Source organism: Gopherus flavomarginatus, chromosome 1, assembly GCF_025201925.1.
Source record: "Gopherus flavomarginatus isolate rGopFla2 chromosome 1, rGopFla2.mat.asm, whole genome shotgun sequence".
Classification (NCBI taxonomy): domain Eukaryota; kingdom Metazoa; phylum Chordata; order Testudines; family Testudinidae; genus Gopherus; species Gopherus flavomarginatus.
The window spans coordinates 251,784,026-251,808,556 of NC_066617.1; the positions used below are offsets into that span (position 1 = coordinate 251,784,026).

At 41.4% G+C, this 24,531-nt stretch overlaps 2 protein-coding genes across 2 annotated transcripts in view; one reads left to right on the plus strand and one right to left on the minus strand.

Moving 5' to 3' along the window:
• The window catches only part of CREG2 (cellular repressor of E1A stimulated genes 2), a 145,367-nt gene that overhangs the window by 44,967 nt on the left and 75,869 nt on the right, over positions 1-24,531 (minus strand). The gene's annotated exons all lie outside the window — the stretch shown is intronic.
• CNOT11 (CCR4-NOT transcription complex subunit 11) lies at positions 1,646-23,795 on the plus strand. The gene is made up of 7 exons (XM_050922314.1): positions 1,646-2,093; positions 5,391-5,555; positions 11,724-11,876; positions 12,231-12,433; positions 14,527-14,729; positions 22,130-22,226; positions 23,431-23,795. The coding sequence occupies exons 1-7, from the start codon at positions 1,661-1,663 to the stop codon at positions 23,626-23,628; spliced, it is 1,452 nt and encodes a 483-aa protein (XP_050778271.1). The 5' UTR covers positions 1,646-1,660; the 3' UTR covers positions 23,629-23,795.

Here is a 24,531-nt window from a genome sequence, read left to right on the forward strand (position 1 = left end):
AAATGCGGGAAGGAACCAGACACAGACAGCTTGTTTGCTCAGGAAGGCGCCCCGTCAACCGGCGTGGCAGCCCTTTTATTCTTTCTCGTTACATTGTCAGCATGAATCAGCATGAATCACAGCCTTGTTTACTTGTTTCTTACTGGCGGAGGATCTCCCTTATCTCCCTGCTTCTCACCCGCTGCTTGCAAGCGTGACGTGCTATGTTTTTCATACTACTCAGGCATGTAGTGCTGTACTTGCCTGGTCTTATGATCAGGGGGGGTAACGGGGGGTTGCAGGGATTAATTATCTGGTGGTTTGCCAGCCAGGATCAATCCCTACATAAAAACATCTCAAATGGGATGGAACACTTAAACTATCAAGGAAAGGAATTTACAAATAAAGAGGAAAGACTCATGAGAATAATAAACTCTGGCAGTGCTTTAATTTCATTTTTGGCTGTAGGGTGGATCTCATCCCTCCTCAGCCTATTCTTGAAAATAAGGCAGGTGATCTTTTAAAGGAAGTAGGGAATTTCTTCTATTTTTAACTATTTAGCCTGGTTCCTGAAAGAAACTAAAATATAATCTCTATAGCAAGTCAATTTACTATAACTATCTTTTTTTCTGTCGCCCTCCCCTGCTCTCTCTGCTGCCTCCTCCCTTACAAAATGTATTTGGAGTTCACTGGTCCTTGAATATTTTTGTTACGTTGTTCTTCTCTATTTTAAAGTGTGGTTGCAAACAATATCACAGAGCATTTTAGCAAGAAAAGAAAAGTAACTTCTACAATCAAATCATAGAGCTTTTTCTTTACCTTTACTTACTGTTAACAAATCATTTAATACGCACCTACCATGATCTGATTATGGCAATACAAGTAAAATTCCTTTTAAATTACTAACATTACCCTGCCAATCAAATATATTACTAAAGCGTTATCTTGCCAAGCCAAATTGCCAATGACACTGTTTAGTCCGCAATAGGCATCTGCCTGACGAGAGCTTCTGCTGCATAAGGAAGGCGTGTGGTCTAATACGCAAGCGCAGGGCCTGGAGAAGCAGGATTGCGGGTTCCTGTTCCCAAGTTATTTGTAGAGGCTGGAGCTCGGCCGGGCCCGCCAGCGCGACGCGGTTGTATTCGCGGACTCGCGTGGCTCCGGCGCACCAGGCAGCGCCACGGACGGCCGGGTAAAGCGCTCTGCGGCGGCCGGGCACTGGGGGCCCAGGGGGCGCGCTCTGAGGCGCGAGAAGCCCACACAGGCCTCGCTCCGAACTGGGGCGGCACCATCCCCCTTAGCAGCAGCCGCCGGCCGATGCCCTGACGCCGGATCTGCCTTTCGCCTCCCCGTGCACAACCGCCCGGTTTGTTGCACGACAGTGTCGCAAAGCTAAACATGTTGGAGCCAGAGCGCGACTTTACGGTGCCGGCAGCCAATCCTTTGCCTCACTCCGGCTCACGTTGGGGACAGCCGCCGGCCAATCCCCAGCCGCGATAGGTCTCTCCCTCCAACAACAATCCTCCGGTCGGTTGAGCGACAGTGTCGTAAAAGCGCCGTAGCGGAGCCAGCGCGCAGCTTTACGGCAGCAGCGGGCCGACGAGCTCGGCGGGGTGGGGGGAGGCGGTGCGGAGCCGGCCCGCCGGGGTGTGCGCGCGCGCGCGCTCGCGCGGGCAGCTGGATGCCCGGGGGCGGGGGTAGCCCGGCGCCCTGCACTCTGGTGGGAGCGGAGGCGGGGGCCCCCGGCGCCGGGGGGGAGGCGGGCGGCGCGGCGGCCCCGGCGGGCAGGATGAGCCTGTCGCCCAAGGAGCTCTCCAGCCTGCTGAGCATCGTGTCGGAGGAGGCGGGCGGCAGCACCTTCGAGGGCCTGTCCAGCGCCTTCCACCACTACTTCGGCAAGGCCGAGCACTTCCGCCTGGGCTCGGTGCTGGTGCTGCTGCTGCAGCAGCCCGACCTGCTGCCCAGCCCCCCGCAGCGCCTCACCGCGCTCTACCTGCTCTGGGAGATGTACCGCACCGAGCCGCTGGCCGCCAACCCCTTCGCCGCCATCTTCGCCCACCTGCTCAACCCCGCGCCCGAGCGCGGCGACGAGACCGAGCGGCCGCCGCTCTCAGGTACCGCCCGGGGCGCGGGGGTGTCCCCTGAGTAACCGGCTCCGCTTCTCGGCGGCCGGCGGGGCGGGGGGCGCCGCTGTGGTGGCGCCCGGGCTGTGGCAGAGATCGGGGCACTGGAAGGAGGCCGCGCTCGGAGTGATGCTTCGCTTTGTGTCCACTGGGCCGGAGCCTGCCCCAGCTCCCCTCCCCAGGCCCTGCGTGCGGGGGAGGGGGCTGAATTTTTCACACAAGTTTTCAGGAGGTTAAGTTCAGTTCAGTTCATCAGAGTGCATTCCTTTTCCTTCAGTTCCTCTGGGTCCAGTGCCTGTCCCCTTAGTTCTTCACTCATCTAAACTGTCCTCTAGCAAGCAGCAAAAGAAACCCGGATTATTCAACGCCTTATCAAACGCTTCAAAATAAGCCTTTCAGGCCTTTTCTTATATATTATAAAATAGCACTTACCCTTTACCTTTGCAAAGCGGTTCAGAAAGCGTGGTTAAAAGCACATCTCAACAGCGGTCGTGCACCACTCCATTCAATTGGCAGCGCACGTCACTCTGGCTCTCAGTTTTGGGGGCATTAGATTAAAGCCATGAAAACCGAGAAACTGTGCATAAGGATAAATTACCTCTCCAAAATCAGAAGGATTTTGATTAAGGTAACTAATATACGTAGCAGATAAACTGAAGAGAGAGAGGCATGCTTAACTCTATTCCCCAACATTGGAGAAATCTTGATAGCTTGAAGCCAGGTAAGAGGCTGTTTATGCATTGGGGAATTTGCAAGAAGTGAGGTTTACCTGTCCCCTCTGTTCCCAGTACAAATAAATCCCTGGAATAGGGCCCTCTCTGTGTGATCCAGGGCCAAAAGGGGGCCCTCTGCTCCAGATACTTACTTTTATGGGGGGGCAAGGGACAGGAAAACCTAGTCTAGTGCCCCCCAAACTGGGAATCAGGGTGATGAGTACTGAGTGATGCATGACCCCCTGTTGACAGGCGTATTTAAATAATTTGTCTTTGAAATTGCCCTACAAAGGAAAGGGTTTGTGTGTGCTGTTTTATGATGATTAAAGAAGGCCTGCATCACTTAAAAATAAGCATTTGACATGAGAATTATCTGGGTTTACTTTGAAGAACTAGAGGGATTAATATCAGGGTGCTGAAACCAGAGAAACTGAAGGAAAGGGAATTTGGAGGCAAAGTGTTATTTGATTAACTTCTAATTTAATCACACTGTAAAAAACACCTTAAATTCCAGACAAACTGGAAAGAACAGAAAAGTTCTTTTGTGAAAGGCTGAGGGAGCACCCAGTCAAGCTTTTTAGAAAACACAAGAAGTTCCTTGTATTTTAATGTAAAAACAAGCAGGATTTTTTTTTTTTTTTTTTTTGCCAAGTAACTTCTTTACATTGTTGGATTATAGCTTGTTTGCAAACAGCTCATTGTGAGTGTTCAAAACGGGAGCCATTTGTACCCATTGATCACATGTAAAATGTTTCATCTCTGATTGGATGAGTTATTTTTAGTCTCTGATTTCTGGAACAAATACAAATGAATTCTGGATTCTTTCTGAGTTTGAATAGTTTAAAACTTGCTTTTTCAGCAAAACATTCTCTTCATTCATATTTTCAACACTGTTTATTGAAAGCACAGTCAAATTGTTTGAACATTTAAATATTAAAGCAAACTTTTTTTTTTCTTTGCAATATTCTCCAGGCTCTGTTGGTAACAGTTTACAATGTGGGGTAAAGGGTGTTGAACTTTGCAAGCAGTGCTCTAGAGAGTATATAAACTTGCTGTATTCCACTCATTTAAATCCAAATGATTTTCAAAGTCCATCTTCCCCTCAGCTGAAAGTAAAATTCTGTGGATTCACTGATGGCTATTAGAATGATTATTTTTGATGTGACTGCTTGAAATATTGTCCTTTGGTATAGATTTCAGTAAGGAGGATTTATAACATGCTGCAAAATGGGTCTCAAACATTTATAACTTCATTTGAAAAGTTCAAATTTTAAAGTATATTAAAGTTACTATAGTGCTTACTAAGGTGTATGGATGTGCCAAGATTAAATTTTATTTACATTGAAAACTAAAATAGCTAAAGTGCAAAATTCAAAACTTACAAAGTATTATAAATTCTGCTTTAACAAAAAGTGGAGAACTTGTTTAACCCTTTTGATAGCTATAAACTTCTAAAAACAGGCAAGTTCTGCTTAATAGTAAAGGGATACTGTCAGTTTTACATGGCCTAAAAATAAAGTTCCATAAAACTTTGTTTATAAACATTCAACACTAATAGAAATGTTTCCATAATTTTAACAAAGTTGTTTTGAAACAAACATTCCCTGCAGTGTAGGAAGCCCAAACTCAGCAGCATTAAGAACCTGAAAGAGAAACTGATGTGATTTATATTTCTTGGCTTTGAAATGAAAAACTGTAAATAGTGACAGGTAAACTGGATTCTAAAAGTTTTTCACTTTGAATAATTTGTAGTGTTAATAGCAACTTGTTCACCACAAACTACAATGAATATTATGGCTGTGACTAGCAGCGTGCCTGTTATTTGTTAATAATTGATCTTTGGTCTAAATTAGAAAACAAAACGATGCATCAAGACTGCTTGATGTTCAAAACCAAATTTTAAAAGTTGTGTGGGGAAGGGTTGGGAGCTATTTACTACTTCTGGCACATTTTTCTCGTTTGTTCCTTTCCTGATGGCCTATTTGTATTCAATGTTCTCTTACAGAAGAGTTCAGCTTTTCTTGTATTTGCCTAGTTTTAATTAAATTGCCTTTCTTTGCTGGAACACCCAAACGCAAACTATTCCCCAAAGTGTAACAGAGCTTGATATGACAGCCTGGGTCTCATAGATGCAATTGCAGTTTAAGAGCTTATATTTTACTAATATGAATGACAAAACATTGGTAACAGCTGAAGAACTAGGTTTTATTAATTTTAATAAACTAATTTTAGATGGCTTCCTTGGTCCTTATGGTATGCTGTGACCTAGCTTTCAACCCCAAAATGGAGACATAGGGCTGTTGAAATAAGTCTAAAACTTTTTAATAGTTAAAACCAAAGAAACCTTGACTGGGTTTAGTTCATTAGACAGTTTAAGCATATTTAAATATTACATAGGCAGAGGCGTGGATTTAATTTAAAATATTAACACAACTGAATATTCTTAGTGTCAGCCTAATTCATGCATTTTAATACTTGTGCCATAGTTTGTTTAGCAAACCTTGCTCCTTCGTAGTAGACAGTGCAAAATATTAATTGCTGCTACATAACAAGTGAGGAAAATTGTTTTTCTCAGGTTTCTTACCTCCCATAACTCCACCAGAAAAATTCTTCCTTTCCCAACTGATGTTGGCTCCTCCTAGAGAACTCTTCAAGAAGACTCCTCGACAGATTGCCTTAATGGATATAGGAAACATGGCCCAGTCAGTGGATATAAGTGGACTTCAGCTAGCACTAGCAGGTAGGAAATAACAAACCATTTTAGGTATATCCTGACAGCTTTTCCTTGAGATAATAGTGAAAGTGAGATATTTCTTTTCAAGTGTAAAATGAGTTGAGCTATAATTCTAGACTGTAGAAACTTCAAGCACAGGGCATTTTTAACTGCCTTATATTTGGCTTAACAAACAAGTTTTATACATGGAATTTTCTTCTTTGAGGCTTTGAAGACACTTTTTTTTACAATATAGGAAAAGTCTTTACATCTGAAAAATGTCTTTTGTTCTGTTGTTCCAATTTCAGCAACCCAGGCAGCCATTATGCCTCTTGCTTCAGTTTTATCTTTTGGCAAGACCAGGTGTTATAACTGAATTTTTGGTATTTTTATAAATCTGAGATGGTTCAGGTTTTTGTAACTTCCTAAGTATTGCCTTCAGATTGGGAAGGTGGCTAATTTGGCTGATTGTATCTAGTAAAAGTGATGCTTTTGGACCACTTGGCAGGAGAAAGAGAGAAAAAGGTGATGTTTGTGAGCCATCTCTTTTAGTAGGTTGCTTTTGGAGCTAGTGATTAAAATAGTAGGAAAGATGAATATAGTGAATAGGGGCCAATTTGGAGCACCAAAAATCCAAGTGTGGCCTTATAAGGATGTGATAACCATTGGTTATGATTTCAAGACTGTTTTTTCTCATTGTTTGAGAACTAACTTTTTAATACCTAATCTTGGGATAATTAGACAAACAGTGTGATATTCAACCTATTGCCTGAGCTTTCCTGCCTTTTAGTCTGGTGTCTCTCTCTTTGAATCCCTCCTTTCTGAGCATTTTTGTGAATTCTGTACTCTTTAACTTTAACTTTTAAAAATGACATGACTCTTTGGGTGCCCAAATTACAATGCATTGAAGGGGTCTGATTTTTCACAAGAGCTGTGTACCTGCCCTCTGAATGGTGTTAAATTAAGAGTCCAAAATTACTAAATGTACTGTTTTTGCTGGAGGTTCCATACATTCTGGTTTGTCTTGTCTTCAAAATACAAAGCCAGTAGTATTTTTGAAAATGGAACAAATTCATTGATATTGGTTACTTTTAAAAATAAGTAGGTGAATGTGCAATGCTTATTCTATATGTAGTGGATACAACAAAATTATACAGTAAATCACATACATAACTAATTTGACTACATAGAGGTCTTAGGGTATCACTGATCTGACATGTTCATGAGAGAGACAATGTGGCTGAGGTAATATCTTGTATTGAACCAACTTCTGCTGGTGAGAGAGACAAGATTTGTTTCTTGGAATAAATACCTGCCATTGTCTATGTGCCTCATATGAAGGCTACTCGTCTTGCTGTAGTCTTGACACCTAGGAATCACCTTTTTGACTGGTTTCTCCATTTATAAAATAACTTGTTTCAAGTCCATATTTTTCCCCGTAATCGAAGATGTAGAAAAGTAGTTAACTGGGCAGTCTATAAAAAGAGTGGAACAAAAATGCTTAAACTTAAAAGCTATTGAGATCTTTGTTTATATTTGTTCCTCTTTCCTGACCGATCTTGTCCTGTAACGGTTGTAAATCTTGATGGCTTCTGTAAAGGTGTTCTCCTATTCAGAATATCCCTGGATTCATTTTAGGGACAAGTTTGGACCTTGTTCTGGAATGTACCTCACAAAGGATTACTGCCATTCAAAATATTTAAAGCATTCTGTCAGGATAATTATCCTGAACGTTAAATTACATATGGGAAAGACAACTGATGTATCCTGTCCGTTAATATCCAATCTTCTCTGAGTAATATCCTAAGTAACAATCAGAATTTAAATGTGAATAATTTGACTTGCAGCTGTAATTGCTTTTTTTAAAAGGCAGAAATACCGTTTCATAAGGACTTTGTTTAGATTTTTTTGTTTGATGGGTATTAACTTCAACCTGCTGATTTGCAGAATGTTTTTGCAAAATTTGCCCTATTTGCTTCTGTTTCTTTAGTTGTACTTCTGCCTGTTTGGATCATTATCCTGCCAAAAATGTCATTTTCTGATGCTGGTGGAAAAAGGAAGTTTTCTGGCAAAATACTGCATTTATTCGATATGGTTAGCCTGACAGACAACTACGTTGGTTAAGGGTAATTGGCTTGTAGTCAAAGCTACTTTTTCCAAAACATTTCAGCACCTTCCGTTAGGACTCAAAGGAAGCTTCCTGCAATTTACAGAAGAGAAAAAATGTAGCACCACAATAGATCTCCACAGCTGCTTGCCTTTGAATAGCTTTTTTACTTTGGGTAGCTTGGGTTAAGGAGCTTATGCTCTTCCCATAAACAAATTAATCTTTAGCTTTTTTATTAAGGATTCTGCTTTAAATACAGCTTTTGCTTTCTTTAATCCCAAAGAATCTATCTGGCCTGATCCTGTAACCTTCTGCATGTGGGCAGACTGCAGTGATCACATGGAGCTTCACTGAATTCTTTTGAGGCTCCTTGCGAGCCCAAGAGTCTTCATGTGTGTACTGAATTGCAGGACTGGGGCCTAAACATGTTGTAGATCTCATTATATTATCTGATGGTATTTTTATTGTCTGGGAATACTGGGGTCCAAATCAAACCTATAATTTACTAGCAACTGTTGACCAGCTATGACCTTAAGTTGCACACCACAGTGCCTCCAAACTGAAATGATATCTACTGTATATACTCATTCGTTAGTCCGTTCATTTATAAGCTGACCCCCCAAGATGGTTAGGAAAAAATAGCAAAAACTGTATGACCCGTTCATAAGCCGCCCCTATATTTCAGGGGTTGGCAAACTTTTGCTCCTGGCCCCTCAGGGTAAGCTACTGGTGGGGCGAGATGTTTTGTTTACTTGGACCGTCTGCAGGCATGGAGCCTCTCAGCTCCCAGTGTCCGCAGTTTGCCATTCCCAGCCAATGAGAGCTGTGGGAAGTGGCATGCCACTTCCGGCAGCTCCCATTGGCTGGGAACAGCGAACCATGGCTACGGGGAGCTGAGGGGCTCCATGCCTGCAGATGCTCCAGGTAAACAAAACAACAGTGTATTAGATATTCAATTCAATAATTCCATAGAGTTTAAAATCATCAGATTTTGGTGTAGACCCAGTTATAAGCTGCTCCCCCCTTTGATGCATTATTTTTTTACCAAAAATATTCAGCTTATGAACGAGTATATAGAGTACTCATCTTTTAGATGCGACACATTTAGCCAGTTGGATTAATGGTAATGTGCAGGAGTTGGTCAAGAATATTCCGAAAAATAATTCTTTTTAGGATTGTATACTGAAGTTCTAAACAGTTTATAAACCACTAGAAGCATTCTGAAAATTGATAAAATTGGATTTTTATTTTTTGCAATGAAATATCTTTTCTCGGGAAACTGCTAAGAAAGTAATCAAATATATAATACATATCCTTGAAGGAAAAATATCCTACCAAGTTAGTTCAGTGAGTCAATATTCAGATAAAATAGAACAGAAAACCACCCGATACTTTGCAAACTTAATAACTTCTGCTTATTCTTTTGCTTTGATGGAAAAGGTACATCCTTGCCAGCCATAGGAAATACACCTAGAAAAAACTTTTGGACTCAGCAGGCTATTGTTATCCGTGGAAGAGTTCTGTTATCTAACAGATCTGTTTTTGAGAGGGGGTTCAGTTAAAATTTTGAACGCTAGATAATTAGGAGACCATATCTAACATGAAGAACATTTCTACAGAGAAAAGCTATGAGTACTAGCTCACCAGGTTGTAAATAAAGGAGAAAGTATGAAGAGCTTCAGTGTAGATATAGGCAGTATACAAGCTCAGTTACACAGAAAATGAAGCAGTAGTTTAATTTCAGGATGGTGGCTCTCTTCAGTGACTGCTGGGCCCAAAACAAGAGCTATATAAGTTATGGAATCAAGATGTCAAGCTTCGGTTTATCAGAGGCTGAATCTACTGAGGAGCGTGCTATGTAAAAATGCCTACAAAAGGATGAAAACTCCCCAAATGACTAGATAAGCACATACTTAGACTTCCCTTTGCAGATGGAATCTGTTAGCAGTGCTCTTGGGCTGGCATCTGTTAGTCAGCTACTGACTTCCATGCAGTAAGATTGACCTATTTTAAAATGAACTGATCAGGATGACAGAAGGTAAAGACATCCTTTCTCACAGTACTACAGAGAGTTGAGTGTCAGAGGGGTAGCCGTGTCAGTCTGGATCTGTAAAAGCAGCAAAGAGTCCTGTGGCACCTTATAGACTAACAGACGTATCGGAGCATGAGCTTTCGTGGGTGAATACATCTGATGAAGTGGGTATTCACCCATGAAAGCTCATGCTCCAATACGTCTGTTAGTCTATAAGGTGCCACAGGACTCTTTGCTGAAATTTAGGATTAGGAATAAAGAGTCAGCCACTCCCAGTCCTCAGCTTGTTTGAGCACTCCTGTGACAGAAGCCATGTTATGGTTTCTCAGAATGTATCCAGAAGTTTAAAACTTATTTTCCTTTCTCTGTAACCAGCTTTGCAGTAACAAAGAATATCTGCTGAATTTAGTAGTATTACTGCGTAATGTTTCCGATGCTGTATAATTTGGCCTTTTTAGGGGCATTGTCCACCTCTGAACAATTCTTGGTTACGATTGTAGTCCAGATAGTGATGGATGTCCCATGCTGCTTGCTGACTTCCAGCTGCATAACTTTAATTTGTATTAGACTCCCAATATATTTTTTTCGATGTAAGCAATTGCTGTAGTTGCTACTGGGATGTTGTGACAACAAATGGCGAAGGGTAGTTAGTCTATGCAACATCACTAAAAATACAGTCCACACTGAAAAATCTTTTACCTCTGATTTAGATTTTCTTATGGCTCCCATTATTGTGGAGTCTGAATGCCTGTGTTTGTATGGGTCTTCACACAACAGTGGGGGAAGCAGGAAGAGGGAGAGAAAAATGTGACTGTAAAAGCACAATTGGCAGGGGGACAAGTGTGGCAAGAATAGTGCATGAAAATTTACTTGGAACTCATTTTTTGAAACTGACTAGATCAGGGGTTCTGATTCTTTCCACAGGCTAGGTCATGTCCTAGAGTAGGGGTTCTCAACCTTTTTCTTTCTGAAACCCCCTCTCCCCCATGCTATAAAAACTTCAGGGCCCTGCGGGGTGCCGGGGCTCAGGGCTTTGGCCTCATGTAGGGTTATGTTTCATGTTCCCCAAAAGAGGACACTGCCAGAGGGCGGAGGCAGAGGGGGTACCGGAAGGAGGAGTCCCCTAACCCTCCTGCGCCCCTTCTACCCTGACCTCTGCACTCCCCTCCTGTGCTTCCTGGCACTTGGTGCAGCCTGTCTCTCACCTCCAGCAGCTGCACATAGCTTCCCCCTGGAAACAGCCACAGCCTGTCCTCTTTCTGCCCTTCCTACCAGCTCACCTGGTATGAAATGCAGCTCCAGCTGGAGCTGCTCCCTGGAGAAGGTGTTCAGGATCTGGCAGTGTGAGGCTGACATGCTGCATTATGAAGCTGTTTGGTCCCTCGCAGCTGCCAGATCCTGCCCAGTCAGCTGGAAGGGAAGGAACCAGTGAGGTGCAGAGACAGCTCTTTCTGAGCTACCTGTGCTCTGCAGAAGCCTGGATATAGCCTCTGATTTGAAAAATCTGCTCGGACAGACAGTAGAGAATCAAAAGAGGCTATGTCTGGGGACATATGGTAATCCTTGGGTGCTGGGGCTCCTGCCTCGCAGGGCATGGCCTCCTGAAACCAGCTCTTGGCCCCCCAGGGGAGTGTGGATCCACTTGAGAACCACTGTCCTAGAGGATTCTCACAGATAGCTTATGTTCTCTCCCATTCACAGTCAATCACTGATTTCTCCCATTTGCTATTATGTAAACCCTTGTGACAATTACAACAATTGCTGTTTACATGGAAAAGTAATACTGGGAAAGTGTGTGCATTATATAGCTAAAAATACTGTTTTAGGCAGTGGAAAGGAGAGCCAACACCATGTGACCGACCAGTCAACTCTTTGCATACCACCAGCAAGTGCTCCATGGCCCACTGTTTACAAACCTGAACTAGATTTCATGTTGACACTGTCTCTTTAAACCGATGCTGTTCTAAAGCGCAGATTGTCTCCTGCTACTTTTAGTATTCCTAACATCTGTATTTTGGTTGTATGCTTTAATATTGTGGACTGAACTTTTTTTCAGAGCGTCAGTCTGAGTTGCCAACACAGAGCAAAGCTAGTTTCCCCAGCATTCTCAGCGATCCTGACCCAGATTCCTCAAATTCTGGTTTTGACAGCTCTGTTGCCTCACAGATCACTGAAGCTTTAGTGAGTGGACCAAAACCACCCATAGAAAGTATGTGCATCTTTGTTTACTCTTAAGTTTTTGTAGTCTTTGGCACAATTACGTAAGGAATGACCTAAGTGGTGTATTGAGCTACTTTTCTCTAGATTGGATTGTATGTGACCAAGCTCATACATCCTAGTATAAAACTCCAGTAAAAACAAATTAATCTGATTGTACATTGAAAAGTATTACAGTTGTGGGAGGGAGAGAGGACCACTCATCAGACTGCTGTTGTCACCCTTATATTAAATATACAATATAGTAGCCTTCTAAATGTAAAATGATTTTTCATTGAGTAATACAAAAATAACTTTACCTCTTTAATTTTCCTTTGAAAGAAATCTTCACAACACTGTCTTTCAGGTCACTTTCGACCAGAGTTTATCCGGCCACCACCTCCACTCCATATTTGTGAGGATGAGCTGGCTTGGCTAAACCCAATAGAGCCAGATCATGCAATTCAGTGGGATAAGTCAATGTGCGTTAAAAACAGCACTGGAGTGGAGATCAAACGCATCATGGCTAAGGCTTTCAAAAGTCCTTTGTCCTCTCCCCAGCAAACACAGGTGGGTGCTATGTGCCAGCTGCCCTCACTTCTAAATTTTCCTATGCATGTTCTTATATTTCATACATTTTAGAAAACTAGGGTCAAATTAAAAGACTTAAATAATCTTCATCTCATTATATTTAGCGTTGGCAGAATTCAATTTTTTAAATAATTTCAGTGGATAATATCAATGTTTGTTTAAGCATTTTTAAAATTTTTATCAATTTATAATTTTCTGTATTTGTGAACATTTGGGGTCAGGGATCCGACAATTATGTAATGACAGTAGATGTTGAGATTCAAAAAGTTAAAGCTTCATAGCCATTAAAAGACGAATTGTCAACATCACATGTCAAAATATACAAAGTAAATATCCTTAAATCAGACTCTTTGTTCTCAAGCAGCATTGTTCTTACTTGGCCTGTCTGTACATTTCAGTTATCATTGATGGAAATATTTTGCATCGGTGTATATATGGTGAAACGAACAAACAGTAGCCTGAGGTGCTAAGATGGAAGCGCCGCTAAAAGATTTAAACTCTCAAAGTGCCTGTGTAGAGCTAAGTTTGAAGATTTGTCCTGCCAAGGAGTGGACTTGCTTAAAACTGTCTCCAAATTTAGGAAATCTCAACATTGTTTGAGTTGTCTTGTCTCAATACCAAAATTCCAGAGTCTTGACTTGTATATGGTCAGATAAGGAAAGTATTTCTTAAAATTTGTCTCTCTGCTGTTTCTACACACACACCTTCATTAGCTGAACAAATGCAAAATGTGACTAGTAACTAGCAACAGTATTTCCCTGCTAGGATAACCTTGTTGCAGTAATGCTGTTTCAGATTTGGCAGAGGCTTTCAATAAGATGGTTATTTAGAAATGCTAAGGGCCTAATCTTGTCTGGCTGAAGTTAGTCGGAGTGCTACTACTGAGTTCAATGGGCCTTAGTCTTATCATTGTACTGTATAAGGAGGGAGATGTTCTAGTGCAACTATCTCTTTCTGTCTAAGGCCACGTCCACACTACAGAGTAAAATCGAAATTAATAAAATCGATTTTATAAAACAGGCTTTATAAAATCGATTTTATGCGTCCACACTAGGGCACATTACTTCGGTGGTGTGCGTCCATGGTCCCAGGCTACCATCGATTTCCGCAGCGGTGCACTCTGGGTAGCTCAGTAAAAGAATGAGACCAATAACTTCGATTTCCGTCCACACTAACCCTAAATCGATTTAGTAATATCGATTTTAGGGTTACTCCTCTCGTTGAGCAGGAGTACAGAAATGGATTTTAAAAGCCCTTAAAATTGATTTAAAGTGCCTTGTAGTGTGGACGGGTACAGCGTTAAATCGATTTAACGCTGTTTAAATCGATTTAACGCTGTAGTGTGGACCAGGCCTCAGATAACTCATCAAAGTTGTTGATCAGCTCAGTTCAACAATGTACATCTCTACCTCAATGTAACACTGTCCTCGGGAGCCCCAAAATCTTATCGTGTTATGGGTGAAACCTCATTATAGCGAACTTAATTTGATCCACCAGAGCGTGCAGCGCGCCTCCCCCTCCCGGAGCTCTGCTTTACCACGTTATATCCAAATTCGTGTTATATTGGGTGGTGTTATAACGAGGTAGATGTGTATTTGCCAGTTCAATGAAAGAGCTAGAGCAAGAGACAAAAATGAAACTTGAATTATGTGGGTTTAAATTTTTCCACAACATACAAGGCTATTAAGTGCCATGAGCGTCAAGACCGTAGCTTCTTTTAAAGGCTTTTCTGTGCACACTTGCCCTTGGGCAGAAACTGAAATATTAGAAGAAAACAAAATATGTATAAGAAATACTTAAATCCAAGTGGCTAGAATTATTCTTTGTGTAGTTTAGATGGATTATTGCTTTTGTTTTGCAGGCTACAACATTTTTGTAAAAAGTGCGTAACTTGTTGATTGTAGGAAACTTTGAGTCGCTGTTAATATCACTGGAATTTCTGCACAACGCAGAACATCTTTTATTAAACTAAGTCATAATAAAATCCAGATTGGGTTTCTAGTTCATCGGCTCTTGTTGTGATCAAACATGTACAGTTTAATTCAAATTTAAGATGATTTTTTTTTTTATAGCTTCTTGGAGAATTAGAAAAGGACCCCAAGCTTGTTTACCACATTGGCCTCACTCCTGCCAAACTGCCTGACCTGGTGGAAAATAATCCTCTAGTTGCTATAGAAATGTTGCTTAAACTAATGCAGTCCAGTCAGATAACAGAGTATTTTTCTGTCCTGGTCAACATGGACATGTCTTTACATTCAATGGAAGTTGTAAATCGGTAAGTTTCTTATCTTAAATCTAAACTTGTCTTTGTGAGTTCTTGCACTGGAGTGCTCTGATCAGTGTTTTTAAAAAAATGAAAGCAGAATGTTTCACAGGGAGTACCTGATGAGTTTTACTGATCTTGGCTTTATGCGTAGTGGTATAGTCAGATTGGAAAAGTCGTTTGTTCCACTATGCCCCTAAAGGCTACCAAAGTTGGCAGGAGTTTAGGAAATAGTGGTCAAATTTAATTGAAATAGGTTTTGGCCTGAAAAAGATGGACAAAGATGCACAAATCAGAGACATTAAAGCAAGAAAGGGGCAGAGAAGACTCCTCTATGCTCTTTACTGCAGGACGTGATCATTGGCTGGAAAAGTGCTGAACTCATCTGACTAAATATACCAATTTATACTATATAAGCAGACTCACTAAAATGCAGTGAAGTAGCTTTGAATTACCTGTCCTCTTGTCAAAAGAACTCAAATATATCACTCAAAACTGCCTGTATGTCAAGTTAGTTTCATCCCTTTTATTGGTTTATTCATCTGAAAGGTGTAATATTGCTAATCAATTCAAACAAATGTAATAAACACTTCTGCATGAAATGCTGCTAAAATGAGAGGCACTGTTCATTTCAGTAGGAGTGTTCATAGAAATAATTTTGCAATATATCTTAAAACAAGGCTGTCTGTAGTAGTGGTTTTGCCTCTGTGATACAAGTCTTGTGTCCACCATTTTGTTGTGCAAATGAAATAGGGTAAATCTTGAAATCTTGCTTTTTATCTGAAATTCACTTTTATATCTCACCTCTTAATATAAAAGTGTAGTTATATTGGGTTAATTGCAATCTCAGATTCACCTTCGATATTGAAACTGGAGACAGATTTCAGTGCCATTTTTCAGGGTGGATTTGATGTAAATCACTAGTCAGGAAGACTTGATTTAATTATGTAAAAGCAGCAGAGTCCTGTGGCACCTTATAGACTAACAGACGTTTTGGAGCATGAGCTTTCGTGGGAGAATACCCACTTCGTCGGATGCATGCTAATGCCCATGCATCCGACGAAGTGGGTATTCACCCACGAAAGCTCATGCTCCAAAACGTCTGTTAGTCTATAAGGTGCCACAGGATTCTTTGCTGCTTTTACAGATCCAGACTAACATGGCTACCCCTCTGATACTTGATTTAATCATGGATTTCTACATAAAAGTGCATTCATGTTGGTTGTTATAACCTTAATACATATTCTTCACAACTCAAAAATAGGTGTAGGTTTCATTTTTAGAAGGCACACACTGTACATTTTTAAGTGATTTCTTTTGAAAACCTTTCAGATTAGCTTTGCAGCTATATCAGAAAATGAATGATTGTTTATTTCATTTATCAAAGGTAACTGAAGCAGATATTTATGAAGTTCACCTCCCAATGACTATCTCCAATTGAACAGGTTAATCGTTAATATTTGGAGGATTTTCTTGCCATGCTGCATTAGGAGAACATCACCAGACAGACATTTAAATTGTTTTATTTAACTAAAACGACGTTATATATTCTGGATTTTTTTCTTCAAGAGCAAACATAATATTTTAAAAAACAAGCATGAATTTTTGAATGTAGTTAAACATTCCAGGTTTTTTAAAAACAAACCTGATTTTAAATAGTTTTTAACTAAAATAGTTAAATATTTAAAAAAAAACTAAAATTAAGTTCACTGTCAACCAGGTCAACATGAGAAACTTAAAATATTGGCTTCTGCAGCTAACTCAGTCGTCTTCACCTTCATTTTCCAGTTTGTTCATAATCTGGAAAAGAAAAACAAACCTTCCTGCTTTTTCAGGTCCCAAACTATTTCTCAATTTGGAATGAATTAGTCCAAAGGAAGAACATATTCTTTCTACACTGGCAGAAGAAGCTACTGCTGTTACAAGTGAGATTATCACTTCAGCAGTCTCTGAATCGAAGTGCTTAAGAGACCCAGTTCACTGGTGTGACTTTCTTTAAAACATTATCAGCAAAAATATATTTTTTGAATGGTTCTTATTCCCAACTGAGTCTCTTTTACGGCCTGTTGCCATTATAGGTTTTCCCTTCTAGTGAGAGAATGGTGTGGTACAGGCAACCTTTGGCCCGCGTCCTGTCGGGGAAAGCCCCTGGCGGGCCAGGCTGGTTTGTTTACCTGCCGTGTCTGCAGGTTCGGCGTATCGCCACTCCCACTGGCCGCACTTTGCTGTCCCAGACCAGTGGGGGCTGTGGGAATGGTGTCCAGCACATGTGAAGGGTGAGATTGTCGGTTTTGCCTAGAGTTTATGGAAATACAATCTGGGAGCATTTTATTACCAAAACCACTACTAGTGTGACATTGAGGAAGTACTGCTTCTGCCAGGGTAAACTTACGATCTCATTTCCTTGTTTCTCACTGTCTCTCTCCTTAAACACCTCCCCCCACCTTCTCTTCTGTTTTGCAGAAGGCAGAATGAACAGGACCAGCAAGAAACACGCAGTTCCTGTTCATTCAGTCAGCTGGAAAGCAGTGCCACCTGCCATAGAGTGAGAAGCCCTACATCTGGAGTCAATGCACTGATTCTTTAGCAGAAGGTGGTTCTTCAAGTGCTTCCTCATATCGATTCCAATTAGGTGTGCGCGCGCTGCGTACATGATGGTCAGAGAATTTTTACCAGAGCAACACCCGGTGGGTTGGATATGGAACCCCCTGCAGTGACGCCATTATGGTGCTGGGTATATGCACTGGCCGACTCAGTGCCCCCTCAGTTCCTTCTTACCACCCGTGACAGTTGTTGGAACTGTGGAGCTTGACTTTTCCGCTTTCCACTCTCCCTAGCGTTTTTCCTCTTAACAGTGTAAATAGTTTATAGTTAGCATAGTTATAGAGTTGTATATGGTTTTTTCATATAGTTATAGTGTAAATAGTTCTAGCGGGTTGCTAGGGATCTGCCCTCCTTCCCACCAGTAGCTTGGGCTCATGCCCAAGGCTCCGGGCTTTAAACCCTGTGCGTCCTGCTCCAAGCCCGTGCAAACAGGCAACCCCCACGATTTTTGCCTAAGGTGTCTGGGGGAATTTTATCAGACCGAGAAGTGCAGGATCTGCAAAGGTTTTTGGCCTGGACTAAAATGGAGCGGGACTATTGTCTGCGACAGCTCTTCATGAAGGCGGCTCTAAGCCCTCAATCTCCAGTGTCGCGCCAAGACCCAGCACCGAGTGCTTCGGTGCGCAGCACCCTGGCGGCACCAGTAGGAACTGCTGATTGAACTCTGATTGAAACCCACGTCACCGGCGTTCCTTGGCACCACAGCCCCTATCGGTTTGGTGTGTGCACGCCGCGTGCGCGATCGTTGGAGAATTTTTACCCCAGAACACCCGGTGGTTCGGCTGTGGAGAACCCTGAAGTGGTGCCCTTATGGCGCTAGGTATATACCCCAGCTGACTCAGTGCCCCCTCAGTTCCTTCTTACCGGCTACTCCAACAGAGGGGAAGGAAGGTGGGTCTGGAATAGATATGAGCAACACATCTCAAAGAACAACAGTTACAAAGGTGAGTAACCATCTTTTCTTCTTCGAGTGCTTGCTCATATTGATTCCAATTAGGTGACTCCCAAGCCTTACCTAGGTGCTGGGGTCGGAGTGAGATATTGCTGAGTGCCGCACCGCTGAACCAATGCAGTATCGTCTCTGGACTGCTGGAGTATCTCATACTGAGAAGCAAAAATATGTGGTGAGGACCAAGTGACAGCTCTACAGATCTCCTATATCGGGACCTTAGCCAGGAAAGCGGCCGACCAGGCTTGAGCCCTTGTAGAATGGGGTGGTGAGGGGCTTGGCCTGGACGCTGGCCAGGTTGTAGCAAGCATGGATACAGGACGTAATCCAAGAGGAGATCCGCTGTGAAGAGACTGGGAGGTCTTTCATCTGGTCAGCCACAGCCACGAAGAGCTGGGTCGTCTTTCTGAACGGCTTCGTACACTCAGTATAGAAGGCGAGGGCTCTATGAACGTCCAGGGAGTGCAGCCGTTGCTCCTGTCAAGTAGCATGTGGCTTTGGCTTGAAGACTAGGAGGAAAATGTCCTGGTAGACATGGAAAGTTGATACCACCTTCGGAAGGAAGGTTCCAAAGTGAGGGCTCTGATCTCGGATACGCTCCTTGCCGAAGTGATAGCCACAAGGAAGGCCCTCTTCCAGGAGAGGTACAGAAGGGACAAGGGGGCTCCACTGCGTGTTGCTAGGGTAAAAATGTGTTACTTTTAAAAGAGTCTACTTAGAGATGCTGACAGAAATGGATTTTGATGCCTCTGTAAAATGCTTCACTTATGGATGCTGTAAACTTCTAGAGCAAAAGCTCCACTGCATACAATGGGTACAACAGAACTGGGGTATTTTTTTGCTTTTATTTACATTACACACAAACTAGATTAGAAAACATTAAATTGCAAAGTCACACTCATGAGTTGGAAAATGCCAGAATAAAAGTTGTCTATGCAGCTTTAATTGTGCCTATACATTGATAGTCTTTATGTACATGATCACATACAATTTTTCCACAGGACCCCCACTGCCTTCAGTGCACAGGATATACTTGTTCTGGGTTTGAATTAGGGTTGTGTAGTGAAGCAGACTATCTAGAACCCTGCCTCCTTTGTTGCAGAACTTGGAAGGTGTGTAGTGAAGAGAAAGGATGACTTCATGGTTAAGGCAATTGGAGAATTGTATTCTGCCTCTGCCAGAGTTCCTGTGTGATGCTACACGAGTCACTTGAACCAAACACTTCACATGTGGTCACTAATTGTGTGTTCCTCCTTTTCTGGGTGCCTGATTCGATTTGGAGAAGTGCTGAGCATTCAGAGCAGGGTTTGAATAGTATGCAGCAAATAAGACTTAAGGCCCAAGGGCCACATAGTGAACCATGAGTATAAAGCAAAATATTGAATAGCTGCTCTGCTCACTTAGCGAGCGTCATCCATCCTGTGCACTAAATGAACCAGAGGTCTTGTGGAAAAAATATTGTATCATAATGCGTACACACAAGGGGGCCGAATTAAGATTGCACAGACAACCTTAATTCAGGTACTTTCTAACTCTTGAGTGTCTGACTGACATGAAGGCCACCCCTTGCCATAATTTCAAGTCCCTGTTCCAAAACATGGGGGCAGGGGAGTGCTTCAGAGAAAAGGTCACCAGAATATTTTAACATGGGCAAAACTTATTTTTCTCTTGTCTCATTGTTTGAAATGGCTGAATTATTTTGGTTAACATTTAAAAAAAATAATCAAGCTGAGGTGTAGACATCCAGCATGGAAAATTTCAGTGCAGATATTAAAGTTTGACGAAGTCAGAAGCAGCTGAAAACACGGTCTTAATTGGAAGTGTATTGCTACCAACCCCACCTATAATACAGCTGATTTTTTTTTCTTCCCCTTCTGGCATCAGAGATGCACTCAAATTTGCTTAGTTGGGACAAACTACTGCCAGATAGGTATGTTCTGAGAAGTTTTATAATAGGCTTGGACCTTGACTTCCAGATCTATTCTAATTGGCCAGTTGGGTTTCATACCTGATTAAATGTTACTGTAGTGACATGTCGCTTGCTTGTATGTTCACGCATTAAGCAACTATTTTTGAATGAGAATCCTCATTCTTCTTTCCCACATGCCAAACCTAGTAGTTTTCTACCTTTCTGTCCCCACTTCAGCACTGCAGACTGCTTTTCTTGATGTTTAAAAAAGCAGAACTGCTAACAATGATCTGCATTAGTCTCCTGAGTAAAATGTTTGAAGTATTTAACCTGAAAGTTTCCCAGAGACTACAAGCTAAGTGAGAAGTAGTTGGAACCTCTTCCAATCTCTCGGTCTTCCAACTATTCACAAAGAGGCTGAAGAAGCTACCTATTGCTATTCAAGACATTGTTAAACACCTGGTTCCATTTCTGCTATGTTGATGAATCCTGCCTCAGGTGCACAGTATAAGTACCAAGCCTTCCCTAAACCACTGAGTTGACAGCTCCACCCACTTTGAGCTTATAGTAGCCATCAAGCTGCTGGGGTCTCTGCTCTGCTTTAGGATGGAATGGCAGTAGGTAAATGGTTCCCACTCCTGTCTAGTATAACCACAGAAGATCACAGGTGTTCTGGTCTCCCCTGCACAGTGAAAATCACATCAGTTCTGATGCAGGCAGGGTCCTCTCCACAAAAGATACAGGGCAGGAGTTTTTCATAAAATTTAAAATGGTTGGCAGTGCCAAAAGGGGAGTTTGAGGTGAGGGAGATCAGGTAAAGTAAATGTCCTGTGGGAAATAAAAAACACTTGCAAAGTCTTATGATAAAATACCTATATACTCCAGTCTTCCTAACCACTTAATTAAGAAGCCAAAACCTTTGTGATCCAGCAAAGTTCCATGTTGGTTGCATAGCAGTCTAGTGCAAGCTGGAGCATCTTGCAGAGCTGGCATCTAACTGGTATACTTCAAATGTGATGTAATATCATTCATAAGTTGTATTGCCTCTCTTTGAATGTGGGTATTCAAACAACTTAAAACAAAAATCAGATGGCAGTTGTACACCTTAATGATCCATTAGTATAGTACATGTATTGGGTGATTGAAGATATTCTGTCTATAGCACTATTGTGAAAACACAAGCTCTCTTGCTTTTTGATATTTTAATAAAATGTTCTCTAGCTGTTTCTTTGGTGAGACACTTCTGGTTCTTCACCCCAATAGTGTGATTAACATGTTCAGTCATTTGAACTCTTCTTTTGCACTTATTTTGAAATCCAGATATCAATCATGTTCTAATTCCCATGACTTCTAAATTCAGAACCCTGAAAAAAACTAAGGCAAACTAACATTATGAAGCACAAAATCATGCTATTCCAGTTGTGTACTTCAGAAGAAATGCTTCAGTTTCTAGACTTGATATCTGATGCTGATATACACAGTTGCATTTGATGCTTTCTACAATATGAAATTGTCACTCAGATAAGCTCAAATAAGCAACTTGAGAGTTTCTGTTGCTCTGCAAGAAGTGCCCATCACTAGCTTCTGTAAGGTATCCGCTTATTAGACAAGGAGTAAAGATCACATGGGTGCCTTTGACTTAGGCCTCCTGCATGCAGACATCTAGAGGCTAACCTTAAATAAAACCAATTTCTGTATTGCACTTGATGTAAAAATAGATTTGCCTTTTGATGTTGGTGTCTGGCTAGTGCAGCACACTTATTCGACATGTCGAAAGCCCACAACTCCAAACATTTTAGTTAACTCCCTGAGACATTACGGTGGATTGTTGATGAATCATACACATTTGAATTATGAGGTTAACTGTATTTGTCCATTGTTTAATGGTACTATGGATGACTAACTTGCTAGTTTCTCTGTACATTAATCAGCTTGTTTTATGTTTAACAGGCTTACTACAGCAGTTGATCTCCCTCCTGAATTTATTCACCTTTATATCTCCAATTGCATCTCTACCTGTGAACAGATTAAGGATAAGTACATGCAGGTGGGTATTTGACAATGACTTGGTTAAAAGTCAAGATGAGGTTTAATAAGGTGACTACACTGGGAATTCACATACTCCCTCTTTACAAATTGTGGCTTCAAGAAGCAAAATACTGCGTTAATGAAATTCTGATGTTTAATAAGCATATAATTGAGTAGAGGTTGTTCCTTCAGGATTTTCATAGGGGCATAGGTAGTGGTCTTAATTTTCTGCAAAGTACTTCATGCATTCACTAGCAAAGTAATTGTACAGTGCTTTCCTTACATTATTCAGGTCTATATATGGTGTCAGAGAGGTTCAGATTTCTCACTTGGTACCCTTCTCTCCATCCACATATTAGATGTTTTGCCTCTTCTCCTTGTCCTCAAGCTTCCAGATCCTTCCACTTCTAACTTTATTTCTGCATAGCTGTGTGCTTTGTCATCAGAAACACTCCAGAATCTCCTGCACTTTTCAGTGCTGTAAAGGAAGTGCCCACAGTAACCAAAACAGATGGCATTCTGTTTCTAAGGAGTTGCTGTGCAAAAGAGACTTACACTTGAAATGAAAACAACATGGCTCTAAGGGCTAGTGTGTGGCATTTCTAAAACCTTTGCAAAGTGAGGCAGCACCCTGTATTTCCAACTTTCTTGCCTTGAGTTTGGCATGGCTCCCAGCTTTTTAAAATTCCTCCTAGTCTGAAAAAATCCACAACATTCTACATCCTCTAGCATGAGGGTCAGCTGTTCTGCAATAATTTCTTTTAGGAAACATTACTCTTAAAATGGGCTCTTTTTCCTAAAAGTAATGACTAAGTTACCTGTAATGCTCAGTACATCTATTTAATATCCTCTTGAGTCACTCTATTATGGAAATATTGCATTAGGATGTAAGTTTGGCCCTAGAGATAGCCATGCCACCTACATATAAAGCAAGTGTACAGTGATAGGACCTGGTTCCTAGAATCAATAAAAAATCTCATGCAGGACTGAAGAGCATGTCCAGCTCCCTATCCCTAACATTTATCCTGTACTATAGGACAGCAAACAGGAAAAAATAAAGGGCTAAATGCAGATTGTATAAATCTTGAAGTAAAAAGGTAGGTTAACTGATGTAACTAATTCCTGCTGAATTGTCACAAAATACCAGTACAAAGGGTCAGACTCTTTAACAGAATTGCTCGAGCATATTTTCAGATATTAAAGCCAGACCTTTTCTGTTCCAGAACCGCCTGGTACGTCTCGTTTGTGTCTTTCTCCAATCCTTGATCCGCAACAAAATTATTAATGTACAGGACTTGTTTATAGAAGTGCAGGCATTTTGTATTGAGTTCAGTCGGATACGAGAAGCAGCTGGCCTTTTCAGATTGCTCAAGACACTGGATACGGGGGAAAATCCTTCAGAGGCAAAAGCTTCAAAATAAGACCCTTTAAATTTGGCAAAACAGCGGTCAGATGAATGTTCTGTATCATTACTTTTTTGTGTATAAATTTTAAACTTAAATCAGTGGATTGCTTGGTTTAATACTGTATAAATAGCATTTTATGCATTAAGCAAGGCAATAAATATTGCTTTTCTGATACTAGAAAAGCTTGACTTTGTTTTGACTTTTGACACATGACATCCCATATTTTCTGTCCATGAGTAACATTAATCCTTAATGGAAGAATCTCCTAAAGTGCACGCATTGTTTACTTCCAAGGGGCTTAAATTTTACTGGACAATTACGTGATGCTGCTGTCCAAGCAAAATAAGTTTGGAGAGGGAAAGACAAGAGGGTGAGAATGTTCAACATGTTCAGTGACTTGTTTCAAATCATGCTAAGCAAGCTTAGAATTGCTACTGCCAACTGAAACGGGATGTCATCACTCCAAATTCCATCATGCCAATTTTTTTATAAACTCATGGTACCTGTAGAGCTTTACATTAAAAAAAAAAAATTACATTTTTAGGGAAAATATAGATGCAACATGCTAATCTCCTCTTTTAATCTTATGAAGGGGTACTCCATCAAGAATTCTTGTCTCTTAATATTCTGGGACAGACATGGCTACAACTACACTGCATGCATCCTAGAACAGTTATTCAGTGTGACTTGTAACCTGAGAAGGAGTGGCATGTATGAAGATGAATCCTGAGAAGGGAGGATAGTCTCAAGGCTGAGCTGGCATTTGTGAAAGACTATCATTATCCATGAATACGGGAGCCCAGCAAAATTTTCATGACTGGCTCCCTGGGATATCCTGAGGGTGGCTTGACAGAGGCATATAATACAAGGAAAGAGACTGTAGTTGAAGTGTTATCCAAGTATCAGCTGCTTCCCTGA

Bases quoted from the DNA above. Each gene is read 5' to 3' on its own strand.
- CNOT11 (XM_050922314.1), top strand. From the start codon at position 1,661: ATGCCCGGGGGCGGGGGTAGCCCGGCGCCCTGCACTCTGGTGGGAGCG. The intron at 2,094-5,390 runs GTACCGCCCGGG...TGTTTTTCTCAG, and splicing joins CGAGCGGCCGCCGCTCTCAG to GTTTCTTACCTCCCATAACT. The intron at 22,227-23,430 runs GTGGGTATTTGA...TTTCTGTTCCAG, and splicing joins TTAAGGATAAGTACATGCAG to AACCGCCTGGTACGTCTCGT.